The sequence below is a fragment of the Hydra vulgaris genome, chromosome 01 (assembly GCF_038396675.1).
Source record: "Hydra vulgaris chromosome 01, alternate assembly HydraT2T_AEP".
NCBI lineage: Eukaryota > Metazoa > Cnidaria > Hydrozoa > Anthoathecata > Hydridae > Hydra > Hydra vulgaris.
The window spans coordinates 8,133,031-8,153,760 of NC_088920.1; the positions used below are offsets into that span (position 1 = coordinate 8,133,031).

Sequence of the window (20,730 nt, forward strand, 5' to 3'; positions counted from 1 at the left end):
TGCTTCACAATACCGCTAATTCTAATTAGTACAATCTGTTTCCGCTTCATAAACTTTTATTAACCTTTTTAGTTGATCTAGTTAATTTAATTTCTACTGTAAAACAATGATTTAATTATTTCATTTGTTCATCTTACTAAAAAGAATTGTTTTAAATATGCTAAACTTTTCAAACTACGTGAAGCATAAAATAGTTATTAAAAAAATTAAATTTTCATTTATAAAATAATTTAGCTTCAGTAAAAATAAACTAGTTTTCAGGGCCGGGGTAATTTTTTTTGGAGGCCTTTTTCTATGTGTCACAGCGTTAAAATGACTTAAAAAAAGGTCTTCTTGACTGTTCTGGGGCCCCTGGGGCTATAGCCTCCTCTAACCCCAACCCTTAATCCAGCACTGGAAATAAGACCCGAGTATATAAATAAAAGTTATATTATACTCTTTGATAGCTTCAGTAAAAATAAACTAGTTTTCAGGGCCGGGGTAATTTTTTTTGGAGGCCTTTTTCTATGTGTCACAGCGTTAAAATGACTTAAAAAAAGGTCTTCTTGACTGTTCTGGGGCCCCTGGGGCTATAGCCTCCTCTAACCCCAACCCTTAATCCAGCACTGGAAATAAGACCCGAGTATATAAATAAAAGTTGTATTATACTCTTTGATAAATAAAAGAACATTTGTTTCCTTATTAGGCGCTTAATATACAAAATGTCGCTTAATTTTATAAAAAAATTATAAAAGAGCCATGTTCCGAAAATATTTGTTCTAAACATAATTTATTTTGCTTTAATTTTTTTCATGTTAAAAGTTATTTTCTTATCCTAGTTTATTTTTTTTGTATAAGTCTCTAATTGGTCCTATTAATCTTTATTACGCTTTTTTTTTGTTTTTTGAAATGTTGTCAAAGTGACTAAAAAATCTGGCCAGTTTTTTGCAACTAAATATTATTTCCGTGGTCAGTAATCGAGAGCAATAGCTCCCACTTCCTGACCAAGCCTGGTTATACCATCCGATACAGGATTACTGGTATAACCAGGCTTTTTTAAGTACCAGTATTGAGCCAACACAATACCAATATTTCCGTATTGTGTTGGCTCAATTAGTATAATAAAAAAAATATGTACAGGGCTTGTGTAGGATCACTTTCTTAACGTAAAACACAAAACGGAATATTTAAAACTTCAAGGCGCGAATAGCAACTTTTATTAAGCTTGTAATGAGAATAATGAGAATTAATGGAATTGTAATGAAAATAATGAGAATAATTGTAATGAGAATTTAAAATCATGCTTTCTCATGAGTTTGTGAAGGAGGAAATGATAAGTTATTTTATTGATTTTTTATTAAAATTTATTGATGAAAATTTCTAGTTAAAGAAAAAACTTGTTTAATTTAAAAGTAAAACTCTTTCATCATTCTATTAGCAAACCAGGGTGTAAACATTTTTGCGCATGATTTTTATTTTTATTTGTTTTTATGATTAGAAGCCAATACTTATAGTAATATGCATATTATTATGATTTTCTTAAAGAACAACACATTTTTTTTTTTATATTCCAGGCCATCTGATTATATAAATATATTTGTATCATTTTATTTTGTGTGTGTTAAAGGGATCCTTAACTGACGAGACAAGTTGCGTTCATAACATTAGAAAAAAGTTAAAAGTTAATTAAACTTTCCAAAAAAATTGTTGAATAAGATAATAAAAAAACTCTTTCATCCTTCTATTAAAAAAGTAGGGTGTAAACATTTTTGGGGATGATTTTTTAATTTTATTTGTTTTTTAATGTGAAGATTTTAAAAATTCATTAAAAATTATGATAAACTACATTGACTTTACTGGCATAGAAAATAGCGTAAACAGTTGAAATAAATTATGAAACTTTTTAATGTTGAGGTTTTATATATAGACAATCACCAAAAATGTTTTTTAATGTGAAGCTAATATTTATAGCAATATGAATAATATTATGATTTTCTGAAAAAACAACTCCAAAATATTTTTATTTCATATTTCAGGCTAACTGAATATTTAAATATATTTGTACCATTTTATTTTGCATGTGTTAAAGGGATCCCTAAGTGCTGAGACAAGTTGTGTTCATAACATTAGAAAATAAGTTGAAAGTTTATTAAACTTTCCAAAACAAAATGTTGAATAAGATAATAACAAATAACTTCTTCTTTCAATTTTTAAGGCCATTTTGTTTCTTGGAAAGGAAAGTTGCAGCTCTTTGACTATTTTTATTTTTTAAATGTGTTTACTTAAGTTTGTTGATTTTTATATTACTATAGATCTTGTTTTTAAAGTTTTGAATCTTAACATTTTTAATACATCATAGTTATTGCCAATTATGACTAATAAATTAATCTGTTGATCAATTTTTTTAAATTTCTTATAAAATCGTTTTTATATCTTATATATATACTTTTTACCCATAAACACTAATTTTTCTTTTGTTTTTTGTTTTTATAAATTTATTTGTCTTTTTTTTTTATACATTCAAAATTTAAATTTCTTATATTCAGTGTCTAGAAATGATTTGGCTTCTTATGAATTAATTTCAAAATGTTGTGGTGAAGTAAGCTATAATATTGGAAGTGATTGGTTGCGATGGGGAAGACACCTAGGTCTAAGTGATTCAGATCTTGATAACATTGGATTTGATAACAAAAATTGTTATGAGAAAGCTGATAATGTTTTGAAAAAGTGGAAGCAAAAAAATGAAAGTCTTTCATGGGAGCAATTAAAAAAAGAGTTGATGGATTTTGATCGTTTAGATATTGTGGATAAAATTGAAACAAAGTTTGGAGGTAACAATTCTAAACAAGAATCATATTTAAATCTTTTTTTCTTCTATTTACTGATATATGTATGTTTGTTTATATAATCATATATATATATATATATATATATATATATATATATATATATATATATATATATATATATATATATATATATATTATATATATATATACACATATATACGCTGGTGTATTTGGTGTGTGTGAGTAATTTATTAGTTAGCGTAGATATATATATATATGTATAAATTTATATATATATATATATATATATATATATATATATATATATATATATATATATATATTTATATATATATGTATATATATATATATATGTATGTTTATATCAGGGCTTGTGATGAAGCGAGCGCGATCGCGCTCCGCTCGTAAAACGCGCCCGTAAACGGTATTTTCAAACGTTCTAGGCGCGATAAACAACGCTCGTTCAGCTTATAACGAGCGTATAAAATAACGCTCGTCCAATAGTTCGGGATTATTTATTTTATTTTCATTAAATATTTAAAAAAGATTTTTTATTAAAGATATTCTATTATCAAAGCACTAATATAAAATATAAAAAGCACTATGTCGTTCTCTTTTGCACTAACGTAATGAATGAGCAGTTTGAAGTCGTTAATAGTTACTAATTTCAATAATGGAATGTGAACGTGGAAACACAATGTAAATACAAAAATGCGCAAATAAAATAAGAATAGAAAATTAGAAAACCATTATAAGAAAATTGAAACTGCAGAGTATTTTTAATCTTGTGAAAATATCAAGTAATATTTATTGTTTGTAATATTTCACACATCGTTTATAATAAAAATAAATATTAATAATAGAGTAATTTTTAAAATTAGTTTTTGTTCATAGTGTAGGTTTTTTATTAACTATTATTTATTTTAACTCAAATTTAAAACGATTCTGTTGTTTAAAATGTTCGCAATCACATTCGAAAAGGAAACAAAGTAATGATGTCAACATTTATTAAATGGAAAGTTATTATTCTTATTTATTATTATTTCAAATTATTCTTGTGTTATTTTTTTAAGATAAAAAAAACGTAATTTAAAAAAGAAATTTTAGAAAAAAATTAAATAATTAATTTGAATAAAAAATATCAAGAAATATAAAAACCATTAACCGTTAATTAAGTTTACAGCGTAACATTTTAAAATAAATATATCAAAACAACGAAGCAAAACTAAGTCACTAAATTATACTTCAATACTTAAATCAATAAAAAGTTGCGTTTTTGTTTGATATTATTTTTTTATAACATAAATAGTTAAAAATAAAATCGCGATCTGACAATATACAAGAAGTTTGGAAGTATAAAAATCTACTTCGTTGAAGTAGTTTCATGAGTGATACTAATTCAAACATTTTTCGACGAAAGAATTATGTAACAAGTAAAAAAAGATATAAAAAAAGAAAACAGCTTTTTATGAGCATCGCGTTCAGCAATTTTCATGATCGCGCTCGCCGACGTTATCTTGAGCGCACATAATCACGCTCGATGAAAACATATTCTAATTTTACGAGCGCGATATAACACGCTTGACGATTTTCTTCATCACAAGCCCTGTTTATATGGATATATATATAATTATATATATGTATATATGTAAATATATATGTATATATATATATATATATATATATATATATATATATATATATATATATATATATATATATATATATATATACATGTATATATAATTATAGTTGTGTTGTATTTATGTTAGTTTAAAAATAGCTTTTTTTTGGTTTAAGGGTTATTCCATAACAAATCACTTAGTTTTTTGAAAGTTCCCCAGTGTACCGTCTCAGATTTGCTTTAAACTTTGACCACACACAGATCTTATGAAAAAAATACAATCCAGAAAATTTCAGCTTGATTGACCAATTTGTTCAAAAGTTATGATTGTATTAAAAATGACCAAAATCTGAAAAATTTGTGTATCAGGAGCTTACAGCAGTTTTTTTCGATTTTTGACAAACCATAACTTTTTAAATAAAGATGGTGATCACCTGAAATTTTGTAGGGTAATAGTTTTTCACCCAAATAATCCATTATTGCAGTTGTTTTGACTGATTTTTTGCAGTTTTTGAGTTATTGTATCTTAAAGTTGCTAAATATTGCAACATTATAAATATTTTTTCGAACTTTAACATGTTACAGTTTAATACTTACTTACAGAAAGTGGATTTTTTTGTTACCTTTGTGTACTTAGGGTCACCACTTGTTAGAATAATCACAATTATGCATTAAAAATTAATTTAGCACATGCAGCAGCCTATTGAAAAATCACTTTTTTTAAAGATTATGATAAACTACGTTGACTTTGCTGCCATAGAAAATAGCGTAAACAGTTGAAATAAATTATGAAACTTTTTAATGTTGAGGTTTTATATATAGACAATCACCAAAAAAACTTTAAAGACCTATACTCTATCTTATGACATGATTGTAGCCTTTTGAGAGTGATGATATTTTCAAAAGGAGAATGTTATTAGACTATGAGCTAGCCTTAGGTCATAGTCTAATAATTAGTCATAGGGATGTCAGTAGTACATTTTTTATTTATCTGTGAATGAATATATTCAGTTTTCTTTTTAATGACATAATGTCTTAATTTGTACTAATAATAATAACATAATCAGTGTCATAATCAGTGTCTGATATTTGTTAGTTTCTTTGAGATTTAATACGTTTATGTCTTTCTTAGACTTTTTAGATTAGTAATAAAAATAAAAAAATAGTAAAAAATGACAGAGAAATGTTGTGTGGGGAAATGAAGATTGCGACAAAACGTATTATTGTAGAATGATTGGAAGAATAAAACTAAAAGATATTGTGAACACAGATGTTGAAGTTTTAATTCAAAGAATTGGACACACTTTTGAACTAAATGAGGAGATATATTTTCACCATGAAAAAGCCTATATTTCTAGATATGAAGTGCTTCAAAAATACTGCGGTGATCCGTTTAAAGTTCACAAAAAAAAAAATTATTAAGGGATTGTGTAAAGTTGATATTTTAACAGCAAGTCAACTTAAGATCAAACCTGGTCAAAAACTTTGCACTAACTGCTTGAATGAATTCAAACTTGAACAAATTACAGGAAAATTTAGTTAAGAAGATGAAGACTTAGATGTTGATGATGAGGAGTTTAGTTCGTCAGACCTAAATAAGACAGTTTTAAATAAGAGTGCTTCTTTACTGGAAATATCTTCTTTAAAAAATGTAAGTAAACGTGACAAATTAGAATATGGAAAGCAAAAAGTTAAAAAACTGGAAAGTATGACAAACCTAATAGCATCAGCATTGGATATAGACCCAAAAGAAATAATATCTGAGAAAAAGCAAAAGTGCATTAACTGTAATGATTAAGACAAACTTTTAGATGCAATAAAGGAAAAAGTAAAAATCAGTTTGAATGAAGAAAAAGTTCAGTTAGTAACATTAACTCCTGATAGTTGGTCAATTAAAAAAACTTGCAATGCATTTTCAGTTTCAGACTATCTTGATAAGAAAACCAGAAAGCTGAAAAATGAAAAGGGAATACTTGCTAAACCTGAGGTTAAAAAAGGACCTCCTTTGGAGGATATTGTTAAGCAGAGAGTCATTGAAATATATGAATCTCACAAATACACTAGGCAATGTCCAGGAAAAAAAGGCTTTGTTTCTGTGCGTATAAATAATGTTAAAGTTCATAAACAAAAACGCTTAATAGTTTGTTTAAAAGAACTTCATCTGGAACTTAAGAAGTAATACCTTGAACACAAAGTTGGATTAAGCAAGTTCTGTGAACTAAGGCCAAAGTGGTGCCTTACTGTTGATAGTAGTGGAAGCCACTCAGTTTGTGTATGTTCTTACAATCAAAATGCTATGATGTGCTCTGCTCTTCCTAACAGCCATTTAATATATTACAAAGATTTAATGAAATTATGTGTTTGTAATATAGATAGTCGAAACTGCATGTTTCATCTATGTTCCAACTGTTCTGGTAAAATAAATTTGAAGACTTACTTAGAAAATATGTTTAAAAAGAATGATTTTGATGATCAGATCACATATAAACAATGGGTGTCAACTGACCGAACTGCACTTATTACAGTCCAAACAAGCATTAGTGAATTAATTGAAACTTTAATTGAAACTTTGTATGTCACCACCACTTTATCAAAGAAGCACAGTCTTCCTACTTATTAGAGGCAAAACAAATATTAGACCAATATATCTGCATTATTCTGATGGATTTTGCAGAAAACTATAGTTTTCTTGTACAAGATGCTATACAAGGATTTTACTGGCAAGCCGATCAAGCTACCTTACACCCATTTGATGTTTATTACAAAGATGAAAAAGATCACCTTAAATGTGAATGTTATTGTTTAATTTCTGACCATCTTTGTCATGACCAATCAGCAGTCCATTGTTTTCTCACAAAGTTGCTCCCTATGGTCAAAATCAAACTACCCACAGTGAATAAAATTAAATACTTCAGTGATGGTGCTGCGTCACAGTATAAAAACTACAAATGTCTAATAAACTTAATTTATCACATTGTAGATCACTAAATAAATGCTGAGCATCACTTCTTTGCTACGTCACATGGCAAAAGTCCATGTGATGGAATAGGAGGTACTATAAAAAGGGAAGCAGCAAAAGCTAGTCTACCAGCAGCAATTACAAATCAGATTCTCACACCACAAGATCTGTTTACATGGGCTCAAAAAAACATCAAAGGTGTAAACGTATTTTATCTTTCAAGTGATGATATCAATAACCATGAAACAACTTTTAACCTTCAGAAACGATATAAAGGGATGCGCACAGTTCGGGGAACAAGAAGCTATCACTGTTTTGAACCAGATGGAGAGAAATTGTTTTTACGAAGAATCTCTAGTGATGCTGTCTATGATACTCATGTGTTAAATGATGTTAATTTGATTTAAAAAAAGCCTTCAAATTTTCAACCCGGTAAATATATTGCATGCTTTTACGATGAAGAATAGTACATAGGGCTTGTGGTTGATATTTGTAATGAAAACCAAGACGTTAATGTGAAGTTTATGCAAAGAAATAAATTAAATTTAAAATGGACAAACGATGCACGATCAAGTCGGTGTTGGGTTTTATTTGACAAGATAATATATCAAATAAGTGTTCCATTGATTAAAAGTATAAGTGCTCGTGACTATATTCTTGCTAGTAATGAATATGACAGTATTATGAGTTATATAAATCAGAGATAAGCTAATTAGTTTCATGTATACATACTTTTTCTTTTAACTGATTGACTCACTCTTTGAATGCACTTTTTTACAGTATAGTTTGTATAAAAATTGAGGTATAAATTTTGTATGTGGTTAGTGGTATTTTGTTGTTCTCCTTTTAAAAATATCATCACTCTCAAAAGGCTACAATCATGTCATAAGATAGAGTATAGGTCTTTAAAGTTTTTTTGGTGATTGTCTATATATAAAACCTCAACATTAAAAAGTTTCATAATTTATTTCAACTGTTTACGCTATTTTCTATGGCAGCAAAGTCAACGTAGTTTATCATAATCTTTAAAAAAAGTGATTTTTCAATAGACTGCTGCATGTGCTAAATTAATTTTTAATGCATAATTTTGATTATTCTAACAAGTGGTGACCCTAAGTACACAAAGGTAACAAAAAAATCCACTTTCTGTAAGTAAGTATTAAACTGTAACATGTTAAAGTTCGAAAAAATATTTATAATGTTGCAATATTTAGCAACTTTAAGGTACAATAACTCAAAAACTGTTAAAAACCAGTCAAAAACAACTGCAATAATGGATTATTTGGGTGAAAAACTATTACCCTACAAAATTTCAGGTGATCACCATCTTTATTTAAAAAGTTATGGTTTGTCAAAAATCGAAAAAAACTGCTGTAAGCTCCTGATACACAAATTTTTCAGATTTTGGTCATTTTTAATACAATCATAACTTTTGAACAAATTGGTCAATCAAGCTGAAATTTTCTGGATTGTATTTTTTTCATAAGATCTTTGTGTGGTCAAAATTTAAAGCAAATCTGAAGTGGTACCCTGGGAGCCTTTAGGTGATATGGAATAACCCTTAAGTGTGATTAATGTTTATAAAAAAGGTCAAAAATATAATAAAATATTTAAATAAAAAATATAGGACTTTTTATGACTTAAAGTTTCATGCCATTCAGCAATCACTAAGCAGACCATTAAAATATGGATCTTAACCAAACCAATAGTTTCTATACTTATCTATTCCATACTGATTTCTTTACCTATTCTTTATTACTTTTTTTCGCATATGTAGAGATTATAAGAGATTTATAAGTACTTTTGTTTTATCCTTAACGCATATCATTGATAGCTCAATGGTTTAGTGCGCTGCCATTTTCAGTGGGGTATAAGACCTCTTCTTAACCTAACAAATTTTGAAATTTTTTTTAATATTGCTTTTATATTTACAGCAAAACAATTATAACAAGGCAAAAAAGTTTTCTAATTGTTAAAATAAAATTTAAAAGTTTACTCATTTTATAGATTTATTATGCACCATTGTTCCATGCACTGCTTGCAAGCATATGTTAACAATGTCTACACTAACAAACATTTGCACAGTGACGTCAGTTTGTGGCAAAAAAACTTTTATACATCAAGTTTCATTTTGCGTTTGTTATACATTTTTTCATTAATGTTAATTATGTTGCATGCAATAGCTGATAAATGATATTTTTATTTTACAAAGCTATTAAGCAAATAAACCAAACATAGCAATTTTCAATAGTTTTCGATTATATTCAAATCAATATAGATTTGTTCAATATAGAACAAACATGTCATTTGATTAATCCAAAAAAAGTAATTGAATTAAAAAAAGGAAAAATCACATTACAAGTAGGTACGTTTTAAAAACACAAACACCTTAAAATTCTACTAAGTCATAATTGATATTCTCCAAGCACTGTTTAAGCTTAAGTGTATAACATTCTTGTTTTAAGACTTTATATAAATAAGCTTTAAAAAAAATACAAGTTAGACTATTTTCATTTCTAAAAAATGTGATACGAACAATTTAAAATTAAAAAGATAATTATATTTAAACTAAAAAACCTCGCTTTTTGGCATGGTTAAGCATTAATTTAGAAATAAGTTTGCAATTCCTTAGTTTTTAATAAGTTTGCAATTCCTTTGTAATAAGTTTGCTATTTTTTAGTTTTTATCTACATTGTTGCCACAAATAAAAACAAAAAACACTCTTTACAATAATTTTTTTATGTGATGGAATGAGTTTACTAACAGTAGAGATGCTTGTAGTTTTTAAGGGGTCCAAAAGTTAGCGCAAACATTAAAACATTAAGTGTCAATTTCTTTTCAGAATCAGTAAGTTACATTTCAAAATAACACAAAACATTCCCTTAATTGATGTTATTGCTTTCCTTGTAATTTAAATTGCCTTTAAATTTAGTAATTGTTTTGGTTGATGTTGCTAGAATAATCACCCTCTGCTTCATTCCATTAACTCTACAAGATTTTTTTTTCATTTTATGGCAGACTGGGCATTCTTTTAAAACCCATTATGGTACAAATGTCATTGCCAAATCATTTAAATTTACAATTAAAATATAATTATAAAATTGTTCTTTTACTTTATCTTTTTCATGCCTATTCTTTTCCTTTTGATAATTTTTTTTATTTTTTCCAATTTCAATCAACTCATTCTGTTTAATTATATTTTGGGCTTTCATAGAACCATGTGTGTTTGTGACGCGTATATTTTTTGTTTTGTTTATGTCTTTTGGCTTTACCTTGTTTACTGTAAACCTGGTATGTCTTCTAGATTTAAACTTTTCTCTTAACTTTCATTCATAATCATCTGTGACTGCTCGAACATAACTTTCCAATAGTTTGTTGATCCATATCGATGATGTGTTTTTGTTAATTTAGACAATGAATTTGAGTAACTGGAGTTAACTAGACTTTTACTGAGGAACATGTGCACATTTTCTATGGTGTTCTTGGAACAGGACTTTCTGCTTCTGATTTTGAGCCATACAGTTTGCAGTGTTTGAAATTTTTATTTTAAGTTTTAGTCGAACCATTTCTGAAATACCCTTGCCACACTCAAGCAAAGTTACTTAAGCACTATAGACAATGATTATCTATTATTATTGAACTATAGACAATGATTTAACATTATATCAAAACTTTATTCATAAAAAACCAGTTTCACAAATTGGTAACCCATCCCTGTTCTACGCACACTACGTATCCTGTCATACACAAAATATTCAACTACTAATGTCAAATTTTTTTGTTTCTAATCTTTTTTTAAAGTTCAGAGCCTTTTAAGCCACAAATTGAACATTACAATCTAAGTTTTAAAGCAATTCCTAACTTCTGAATTTGATTTAGCTTTATTGATGTGCACATGTGCACTGCATCTTTTGTGTCCAGAGTGTGCACACTCTGGACACAAAAGAATGTTAATTGGTACATTTCCTTGTCTTTTTAGGACTAAGTTGCAGTGCTCTGCTTTCCATCTCTTCCAAAATGACTGACCAAGCCTATAACCCCACTATAATAATCCCCATTAAGTTACTAGAAAAAAAATAATACAGTTATAAAGCAAGGAAATGGTTGACAGAAGACTTAAAAAGTTAAAGGTTGTTTGAGTCAGGAAAATATGAAGATGGGAGAGAGTTCCAAAAAGTGCGGGGAAAAAAAGCAAGAGGAATAAAAGTTTTTGGAGCATGCAGGGACAGATACAGTAAAAAGAATGAGGCTTAGATGAATGACGAGTCAGGTGAAAATGAGTTTTGGTTGATAGAACTAGAGATGAAAGCTCCTTCGGCCAGCAACCATGATAGTATTTGTAATTTCTAATTTAAAACATTTAAATTTATAAATAAATAATTCCTTAAACTTTCGCTGTAAACAAAAAGTTATATTAATGTCTCAAAAATTTATATTAATTAGTTGTCTTACAACTTTTTTTATTTATAATCTTTAAATTATCTAGCGTTTAAAAAAATATTAGTTCAAAGTATGTAAGTTTTGACTTTTATTATATTTGCAGTAAATTTATTGTTGTTTTTTTTATGAATTTTTGCAATATGATAAATTGACAGTTTTATTCAAACAGTGTTCACGGTTTATAATAAACTATGAATTTTATGACCAGAAATACTTCTAGATATTGCAATTTCCAATCACTTAATTTAAGCCTTGTAAACCATTGTGTTTTCTACAATAGTGAAAATCTTTTCAATTGAGACTTTTTTTTTTTTAATTTTTTTTCATAAATGTATACATGTATACTAAAAGTCACTAAAATTTAAAATTTCAAATTTTAACAATTTTTGATATTTTTTTATAACAATGCCAGTTTTAAGTTGCATGGTGTCCTAAAGTTTGGTTTAGCATAAAATTACATTTAATTTTTTTTACAAACTTATACAAAATGTATATACATTTTGTATAAGTTTTTTTCAGTTCTTACTTTTCAAAAAAAATTTATGACAAGGTCAAACAGTAAAGCAATTAGTTGCAGTGGCTTTGTTTTGTTAAGCTTTATATATCAATTTTTTTGAGAAGATATTGCCTAATATTTGTGGAACTGCGTTGTGAATCTTATTCAATAACTTTTCAGCAATCTCTTGTTGCGCATTGTGTTAACATTCTAATTCCCTAACTTTCATCCATTAGATGTTTTGTCATGTAATGCGTAGTTTTTGAGATATTTTAACTGCCCAACTTCTCTGCTCAACTAGCCCAGCTCTACCCAATGTCTATACTTTTAGTAGCCAATAAATAACCCAAAATTTTTTTCATTATACAAAAAAAAAAATTAATAATGCAAATCATTCTGAAGAACTTTTATTCAACAATTCATTTTATAGGAACATTAGATTAATATTTTTTAACTTTCTAATTTTTATGATCAAAATAGTTTCAACATAAAAATCTTAACTTTTTAATTTTTAGATACTTTATCAAGTAAAGAAAAAATTAGGTAATAAAACATCTTTGTATGTTATTTATACTTAATTTATTTTTTTAATTATGTGATGTTAATTTAATGGTAAAAAAAATGATATAAAATTAATTTTTTGTAATTGTAGTTCATCTTGTATCTTGGTAGTTTCAGAATGGTGATTATATGTTTAAGAGAAATTATTCTTATAATATTTTTCTCTCTATGTATACCCTTGATATTGTTCGTCATAAAAATCTATTCATCAAACACTTTGTCCATATAAAGAAAAAAGATTGAACAGTTTAAAATGTTTGATAAAAACTTTATTTAATAAGTAAATACCAAGAAAATGAAAATAAATAAATCAGCTAATACATTAAAAACATTATTTGTTAACATATTTAACTTTATTAACAATAACATTTAAAAATGTATTTAAAAAAATGTATTTAAAAATATGTATTTAAAAATATGTTCAAATTATTTGTGTTAATTTAATTTATTGTTTTTTTGGTTCAAAAACTTAAACAATATTGTTTTTTTTTAATTTAGGAAGTTTTTTTTTTGTTGGCATTTTTAAAAAAAATACTGCGCAGAAGCATAAATTATAATTAATTATAAAAATATACAACTTAATTTTGAAAAAAATTTATATAAATTTCAATTAAATTTAATTTAAATGAAAAAATTGATGAGCAAACATTTTTTTAAATATCATAACTGTAGTGGTTATTTTTAATAAAATAACAATTCAATACTCTTTAAAAATAACACATGTTTTATTGTCAGCATGAACGTATGAAACGTATGTTTTCTACAACTGATTAAAGTGGTTTAAATATTTGCGTTTTTACTTTTACTTTTTTAAGTATCTTCTAATTTAATTGGTATTACATTACTATTTATTGTTTTAATTTATTGTTTTGCAAAGTATTTTAGATATTACAGTAGTCACATAAACCATTTTTAATGAGTAGATAAAAGGTAGTATTAGTATATAAATTATGCTCAGAAAACATTTTTGTATACTGTTTTAATTTACAGCTTAAGTTGCAGTTTTAGTATGAACATATTTGCTACTATTCAACATATTAGCTACTATTACGATATTATTCTTAGTAGTTGCTTAATAACAATTTTTGTGTCAGTTAAACTGACACAAAAATTTTTTTGTTTTGTTTTATTTTTGCTTTTCATTTTTCCGTAATATCTGTTAACCAATCAGATGCTGGTGGCAAAACAAGTTATTATCCAATCATATGCTGGTGGAAAAAAATATAATGTAAAGAAATTTAGTCAGCTAATTAGCAGCTTTTAACATAGCATCTTTTTTCTGGTTACCGTTAATTTTATTTCGTTACTTTTGAAATTTTCTTAGCTCTATTTCTTACAAAACATGATATCTTTAAAAGTATGAAAGTTAGAAGTTTTTAATAGTTTTTTAAACTTGATTAAAAAACTTAAAGTGAAAAAAAAAAGTTTTATATATATATAATATATATATATATATATATATATATATATATATATATATATATATATATATATATATATATATATATATATATATGTATATATATATATATAAATTAGGCATAACTTTTATTATGCATAATGTTAACAAGTAGCAATTAAAAATAGAATGTAAAAATTCAGAATTAAAGATGGTCATTTTTACCCTTATAATATAGTTGGTTGAAAATTTATCCGACACAAATTATGCGTAAACTAACTTTATTCATAATTTTTGTCTGATAACCAAGTTTTTTCAACTTGAGGTCATTATATTATGTGATATGCATGGTTACCATTTGGTTTATTTGACTCATGTAAATGTTGCAACATTACATTGTTGTTACAACATTATTTTAGATTTCTGTTGATCTTAGTTCACTCACAAAAGTGCATTATATTTTAACACTTAGCTATTTTGTGCACATACAAGTTGCGCAATAGTTGTGCTTACTCATGATGTTTGTTAAAAGGGTGAATATGTTCAAAGCAGATTTTACAATGATGCAAAATTGATAATTGAAAATAGATAATTTTTATCTTGATAATTTGATAATAATTGATAATAGTAAATAGATAATTATCTATTTACAATAATTGTAAATAGATAGTTATTGTCAATTTTGCAACATTGTAAAAACTGCTTTGAACATATCCACCCTTTTAACAAACATCACGAGTAAGCACAATTATTGCGCAACTTGTATGAACATTATTTAGCTTAGATGAAAGAATGGAATAGAAAATTATCAATTCTCAAATCAAGATTATCGAATAGCGATTCTTTTAGTTGCTTGTTTATATAAACAGAAAGTTATTTTTATTCAAATAATTTTATAGACTCCGACACCATTTAAAAACATTTTCATTTTTTAAACATCATTTTTAAATATCGTAATCAATATATATCTTGTAATATCTTAATCAATATATATCTTGTAATATTTTACTATTGTAATATCAATATATATCTTGATAAATTATAAGCGTTAAATAATAAAGTTTATTTATTTAAATTGTTTATTATTGTTTTTACTTTGTTTATTGCTGTTGTTTGTTTTTTTGTCTATTTTAAAAATGTTTTTATTTTTATCTTTTATTTATCTTTTTTCTCTTTTTTCTCTTTTATTTATCTTTTTTCTCTCTTTTCACGGTTAAAAAACACCTCTGCCATTTGTGTTGTCAGTACTAAACCTTCCCTAATATATATTATTAAATAAATCCATTTTTAATTAACTTTTAAGCAAAAACAAAACAATCCAAAATGCCTGAAAATGATTGAAAATGAAAGGTTGAAAAAATTGAGGCAAACTCAAGAAATAAAACATATAGAATCATTTGTAAATTTTTTTATTATATTGACACTCTCTTTATTCGTCTATCATTGTTACAAACATGAATATATAGCTTAGCTATATATCCTGTTATAAGCTGTTAATTCTTTATTTATTTCATATCTTCACACTGTCACCAATAGTAAAACTGTCCATCTGTCATCAAATCTAATGCAACAGCTATTAGTTAAAGTATTTGTAAAAAATTTCCTTCATTTTTTCTTCTCTTTCGTATTTAGTGGTTTTGACAAAATATGAATCTTTCTACTTTTGCTGCTTATTGCCACTGTCTTAAAACTGCTATTGCTTTTACATATAGCTTTATTACCCTTTTCCCCAAAATTTCCAGGTATATCTTTAAACCATATCCAAAATTGAATCTCTTTTTTGACCAGACATTTTTATTTTTAATTTAATTTAACTTAAAATAAAGATTAGCTTGTTATAAATATGTGACTAAATTTTTTATTTTCTTGTTTTAATTTAAACCTCACAAGCCACCGCAATGCCTTGCTGTCTCAGAAGAGTGATCACTTTCAAATTTGTCTTCAAAAAATAATTATTTATTTAAAAAAGATATTTCATTAATTAATTAAAAAAATTATTATTATAAATATTTATAATAATAATTTTAAATCATCGATTTTAAAGTAGAACAAAAAATAGAAAAAAAATTTACTAAACTATCACATACAGACAAAAAAGAATATAGACACCTCAGGAAAGAAACAACAATAATTGCTTATATAAAAAAAAGAACATATTTCTCTAACCTATTAAATAAAAACACTACAAGTAAAAATCTATTCTCATTGGTAAACAAGCTACTAGATAAAACTCAAGAATATGTACTACCAACAGCCGATTCAGGCGAAGAACTAGCTAACAACTTAAATAAATGTTTTACTCAGGTCTGATCTTCAAATATTCCAAACAAAGAAAAACACATCAGATTATAATGGTCAGTTTTTTAAAAATTTTGATCCAACAGCATCTGAAAAAATTTACAAAATCACAATGTCATTTGGAGTAAAATACTCTCCTGATGATCAGATTCTAGCATATCTACTACGGAATAATTTACAAACATTTATACATATATGGGTTGAAATAATAAACCTATCGCTAGAATCAAGCAGTATGGATTGTCTAAAAAGTGCTACATTACTTCCAATAATAAAGAAGTTAGACTCAGCCACAGATATTGATGACTTGAAAAATTATAGAACAGTTTCTACTTTGGTATTCCTTAGCAAGCTAATAGAAAAGAGTGGTTTCCAATCGTCTTGATTCACACATGACAACAAACAATCTTTATATAGAACATCAATATGGATGCAAAAAACATCACTCAACTGAAACAAATCAAACTTTAAAAGCATTCCTTCCTTCATCTCAATATAATGCACTAGTCCTAGATATACCAAAATGTCTTGAATACATATCTAAATGGATGAGTCAATCGTTCTTATGTATTAACCAATCGAAAACAAAAATATTAAATATGGCACCACCTGGCATTGAAAAAGATATGATTATTAAAGATGTTTTTATTAACAAGGAATGCATTAGATTTGTTGACTCTGCAAAATTTTTAGGGGTGATGCTTGACAATGATTTATCTTTAAAAACACAAATAAATAAGATTGTTGAAAACTGCTATGATATATTGAGCAAAATATCCAAAATAAAAAAATTCTTATCGTACAAAGATTTGTGTACCATAATATGTTCACTAATATTTGCACAGCTAGATTATTACAACTCCCTCTACTATGGAATTGAAAAGTTACTATTAAAAAAACTGCAGTCTGTTCAAAAAAGTCACTATTAAAAAAACTGCAGTCTGTTCAAAATTGTGCAGCGAGACTGGTATTTAAAACTAGAATAGAAAATCATGTAAACGACCAGGAATTAAACTAATTGCATTGGTTGAAAATTAGAAAAAAAATATATTTCAAGCTCCTTTTAATAATGCACAAAACTATTATACTGGAAGCACCAACGTCATTATGCAGTTTAATTCACTACTCAATATCAGAAAGAACACTAAAATTAAAGAAACAAGATGCAGCAATCCTTTTGGTAATCGAGCATTATCCTACTATGGTCTTAAACTTTAGAATGTACTTCCAAATAACATCTGTGACAAAAAAACAAAACACTGTTTATAAGAAAAAACTAAAATCTCATTTAATTATAAATGGTGAGCTATTCCACCACTCTTGAATGTTAAATTAAAATCTTATGAATATTAATATTACATTTTTTTTTACTAATATAATAATTTGTTGCACAGCTCACTGTGCATCAGAGAGAATGGCAGGTTTTATGTTGTGGCACTCAAATAAAACCTTTTTTATTCAAGAGTATTTGTATTAAAACAATAAAAAAAAATGATTTTTAAAATTGGAACAAATTGCTAAAGGTCATAAATGGGGCAAAAGGGTAAATACAAGTGGGTATAGGCCCATTTAGGTATGCTAGTTGCACGTTACAAAAAAAAAGTTTTTTATTCAAAAGTATTTGTTTATTAAAAATAGAAAAAACTTTTTTTTTTAAACAAAAAAAGTTAAGGGTCATAAATGAGGCAAAGGGTAAAATTGAGAGACCCTACGCCCATTTAAACATTTCAGATGTCTGTTACAACAATTTTTTAAAGACATATGTCAAATATTTTAAACAAAGTATAAACAAAACAAATTCAAATAATTTATAATATTTATGAAAATATTGTACATAATTCAACAAAATATGAACAATTCTTCTTGCTCCAGAGAAATATGTCAAAGATACAGATAAATTTAACTCATCTTCAATTAAAAATAACTATTGAGTCGATACACATAAGTGTTTTAGTCTACACATTCAAAACTATTTCATTTATGCTCAAATTTGAAACAAACTATCCACAAAACAAACAAACTATATAAATAATTTTTTAAACAAAATCAAAATCTTTTTGCTCCAAAATCAACTACTGCTGATAATAGCCTGTCACCATATTTAGAATGCTCTTTTTGCCTCTTAAACCTTGTCCATGTTGGTTTAAACTTTGCATGAATACTTTCTCCACATTGTTCAGCAAAGTTACCCAATCCTTTGTTATGGTGTTCCACATAAGGCTGAACATGACACAATAGAATGTGGACTTTCCATGTTGTATTTATTTGTTTATTTAAATTTATTGCAACTTCTTGTGTGGAAAGAATTGAATTCTTTAAATTTGTTATTGCTTCTTTGAAGCCAGTTTGTAAATTGGTGGAAAAGCAACAATTTTTTACATTTCTAAAATCTCTCAAACACTGTACAATTGGAATCAAATAAGTAAATGTTTCTAAGATTTTTGTTTCAAGAGAATCCAGATTTTCTAATATTTTATTAGAATTGTTTCCGTAACAGCCTCTGCCTTGGTACCCTCGCTGAATAACATTTTTTGACTTTAGCCAATCATCAAATCCTGGCCAGACATCTAACAAAAAATTTGAGCGGATTTCCTCCTGTCGATAAACAAAATGTTGATCCTTCAATCAAACTTTCTGTAGCCATTTTACTTTCTATAATTCCAGAAGCAACCTAAGTAAAAATGAAATTTGAAAATGAAACTAAAAATTTATAAAACTTATATAAAAAAAATATAGTTTTTTTACCTGTTCAGCTTGAAGAGAACCTAGAAAAAATGATAGTGTAATGATTTTAGCCACAGCACTGGTAGGTTTACAGTTATGAGAATAACCAGGTGCAGGTAATGTATAGCAAAAGGAACATATTCTTGACTCAGTTGTTAGTAAATTAGTTATCACATTTAAAAGAGTTAGACCGGTACTACAAAAGAGTTTTCCACTCTATCTGAATAAATGTACAATTATAAATAAACAAAAGAAAAAACAAGAACAAAAAATGGAACTTAAAAATCATTATACCTTGGTAACCTTAGCTACCCATTCACCACGAGGTGAGTCTCCCTTTTTGAGTCTGTAAAGATTTCTTCAGCAACCAGGACAAACAACTGATGGATAGCAACCGTTGTTCATTGAATATCCTGGAAAGATAAACAGTTGAATTTGTTCTTCTAAGTTTTTATTCATTTTTTTCAATGATTTTGATCTTTGATACTTTTCCCAGCAACAGCAACAAGTAGAATTCATATTTATATGAATCAAATACAACTCCTAAATAAGACAACTTTCCACAATTTGAAAATTGATTTGATACCATCATTTTTATCTCGGAAATTTTTTTGATTAATTAGTACAGGGGGTAATCAAATTTATATGTCCGTCTAATATGAGATTACAGTATAATTAATGCTATAAATAACTAATTCTAAGTTAAATATATATATCAAATTATTTTATAAACATTTATAATTTTATTTTAAATTATCATATTAAATAATATATTTTTCAAAATAAATTATGTTATCTCCATTAAAAAAATATCTAATAGTGGTTTCCAGGGATAAAAACTATTTTTTTAAACACTTTTTTAAGTTAAATCGGGCGAAAAATTAAGAATTTTTATTACAATTTTATAATATATTTATATCAAAAAAGGTATGGGAACAATGCGTTTCGATTTCAGTAAATATATTTTCTAAAACAATATATATAATACTTTGCACAGTGAGCTAAGCAAGTGTTTTATCTACTATTCTGGCAAAACACAGTAGCTGTGGGTAAACATATGTATTTATTTATTTTTTTATTTAAAAAATGGAGATGGTTACTTAGTCAACAGTAGAGCAAAATGATTAAAATCTGCACCTTTTAATACTTTATCATTTCAATAGTAACTACTAAGTTTGTAAAAAATCCAATATTAAATCTTTCCAATAAATCAATCTTAAGTAAACAGGAAAACTTTTTAAGTCTTAGTCCGCAATACATTCCAATACAAAATAAAATATCATTTATTGATAACATCAACTGAGGAATGCGCTTTAAATATATAAAAAATGTGAACTTGAAAAGAGCAGAATTTTTTAAAGCAGAATGTCAGCAAAACATTAAAAAAATATTTAAGAGTGAAAATAGATAGTAATAATTCTAAAAATCAATCTATATCTA

The 20,730-nt window shown here is 26.4% G+C and overlaps 1 protein-coding gene across 2 annotated transcripts in view; it reads left to right on the forward strand.

Moving 5' to 3' along the window:
- LOC136075080 (uncharacterized) overlaps window positions 1-20,730 on the forward strand; it is a 79,052-nt gene that overhangs the window by 14,331 nt on the left and 43,991 nt on the right. For both annotated transcript variants that reach the window (XM_065787317.1, XM_065787318.1), the window contains 2 exons: window positions 2,526-2,810; window positions 12,824-12,851. In XM_065787317.1, coding sequence (XP_065643389.1) covers window positions 2,526-2,810; window positions 12,824-12,851 — 313 coding nt within the window. The remainder of the gene's footprint in view (window positions 1-2,525; window positions 2,811-12,823; window positions 12,852-20,730) is intronic.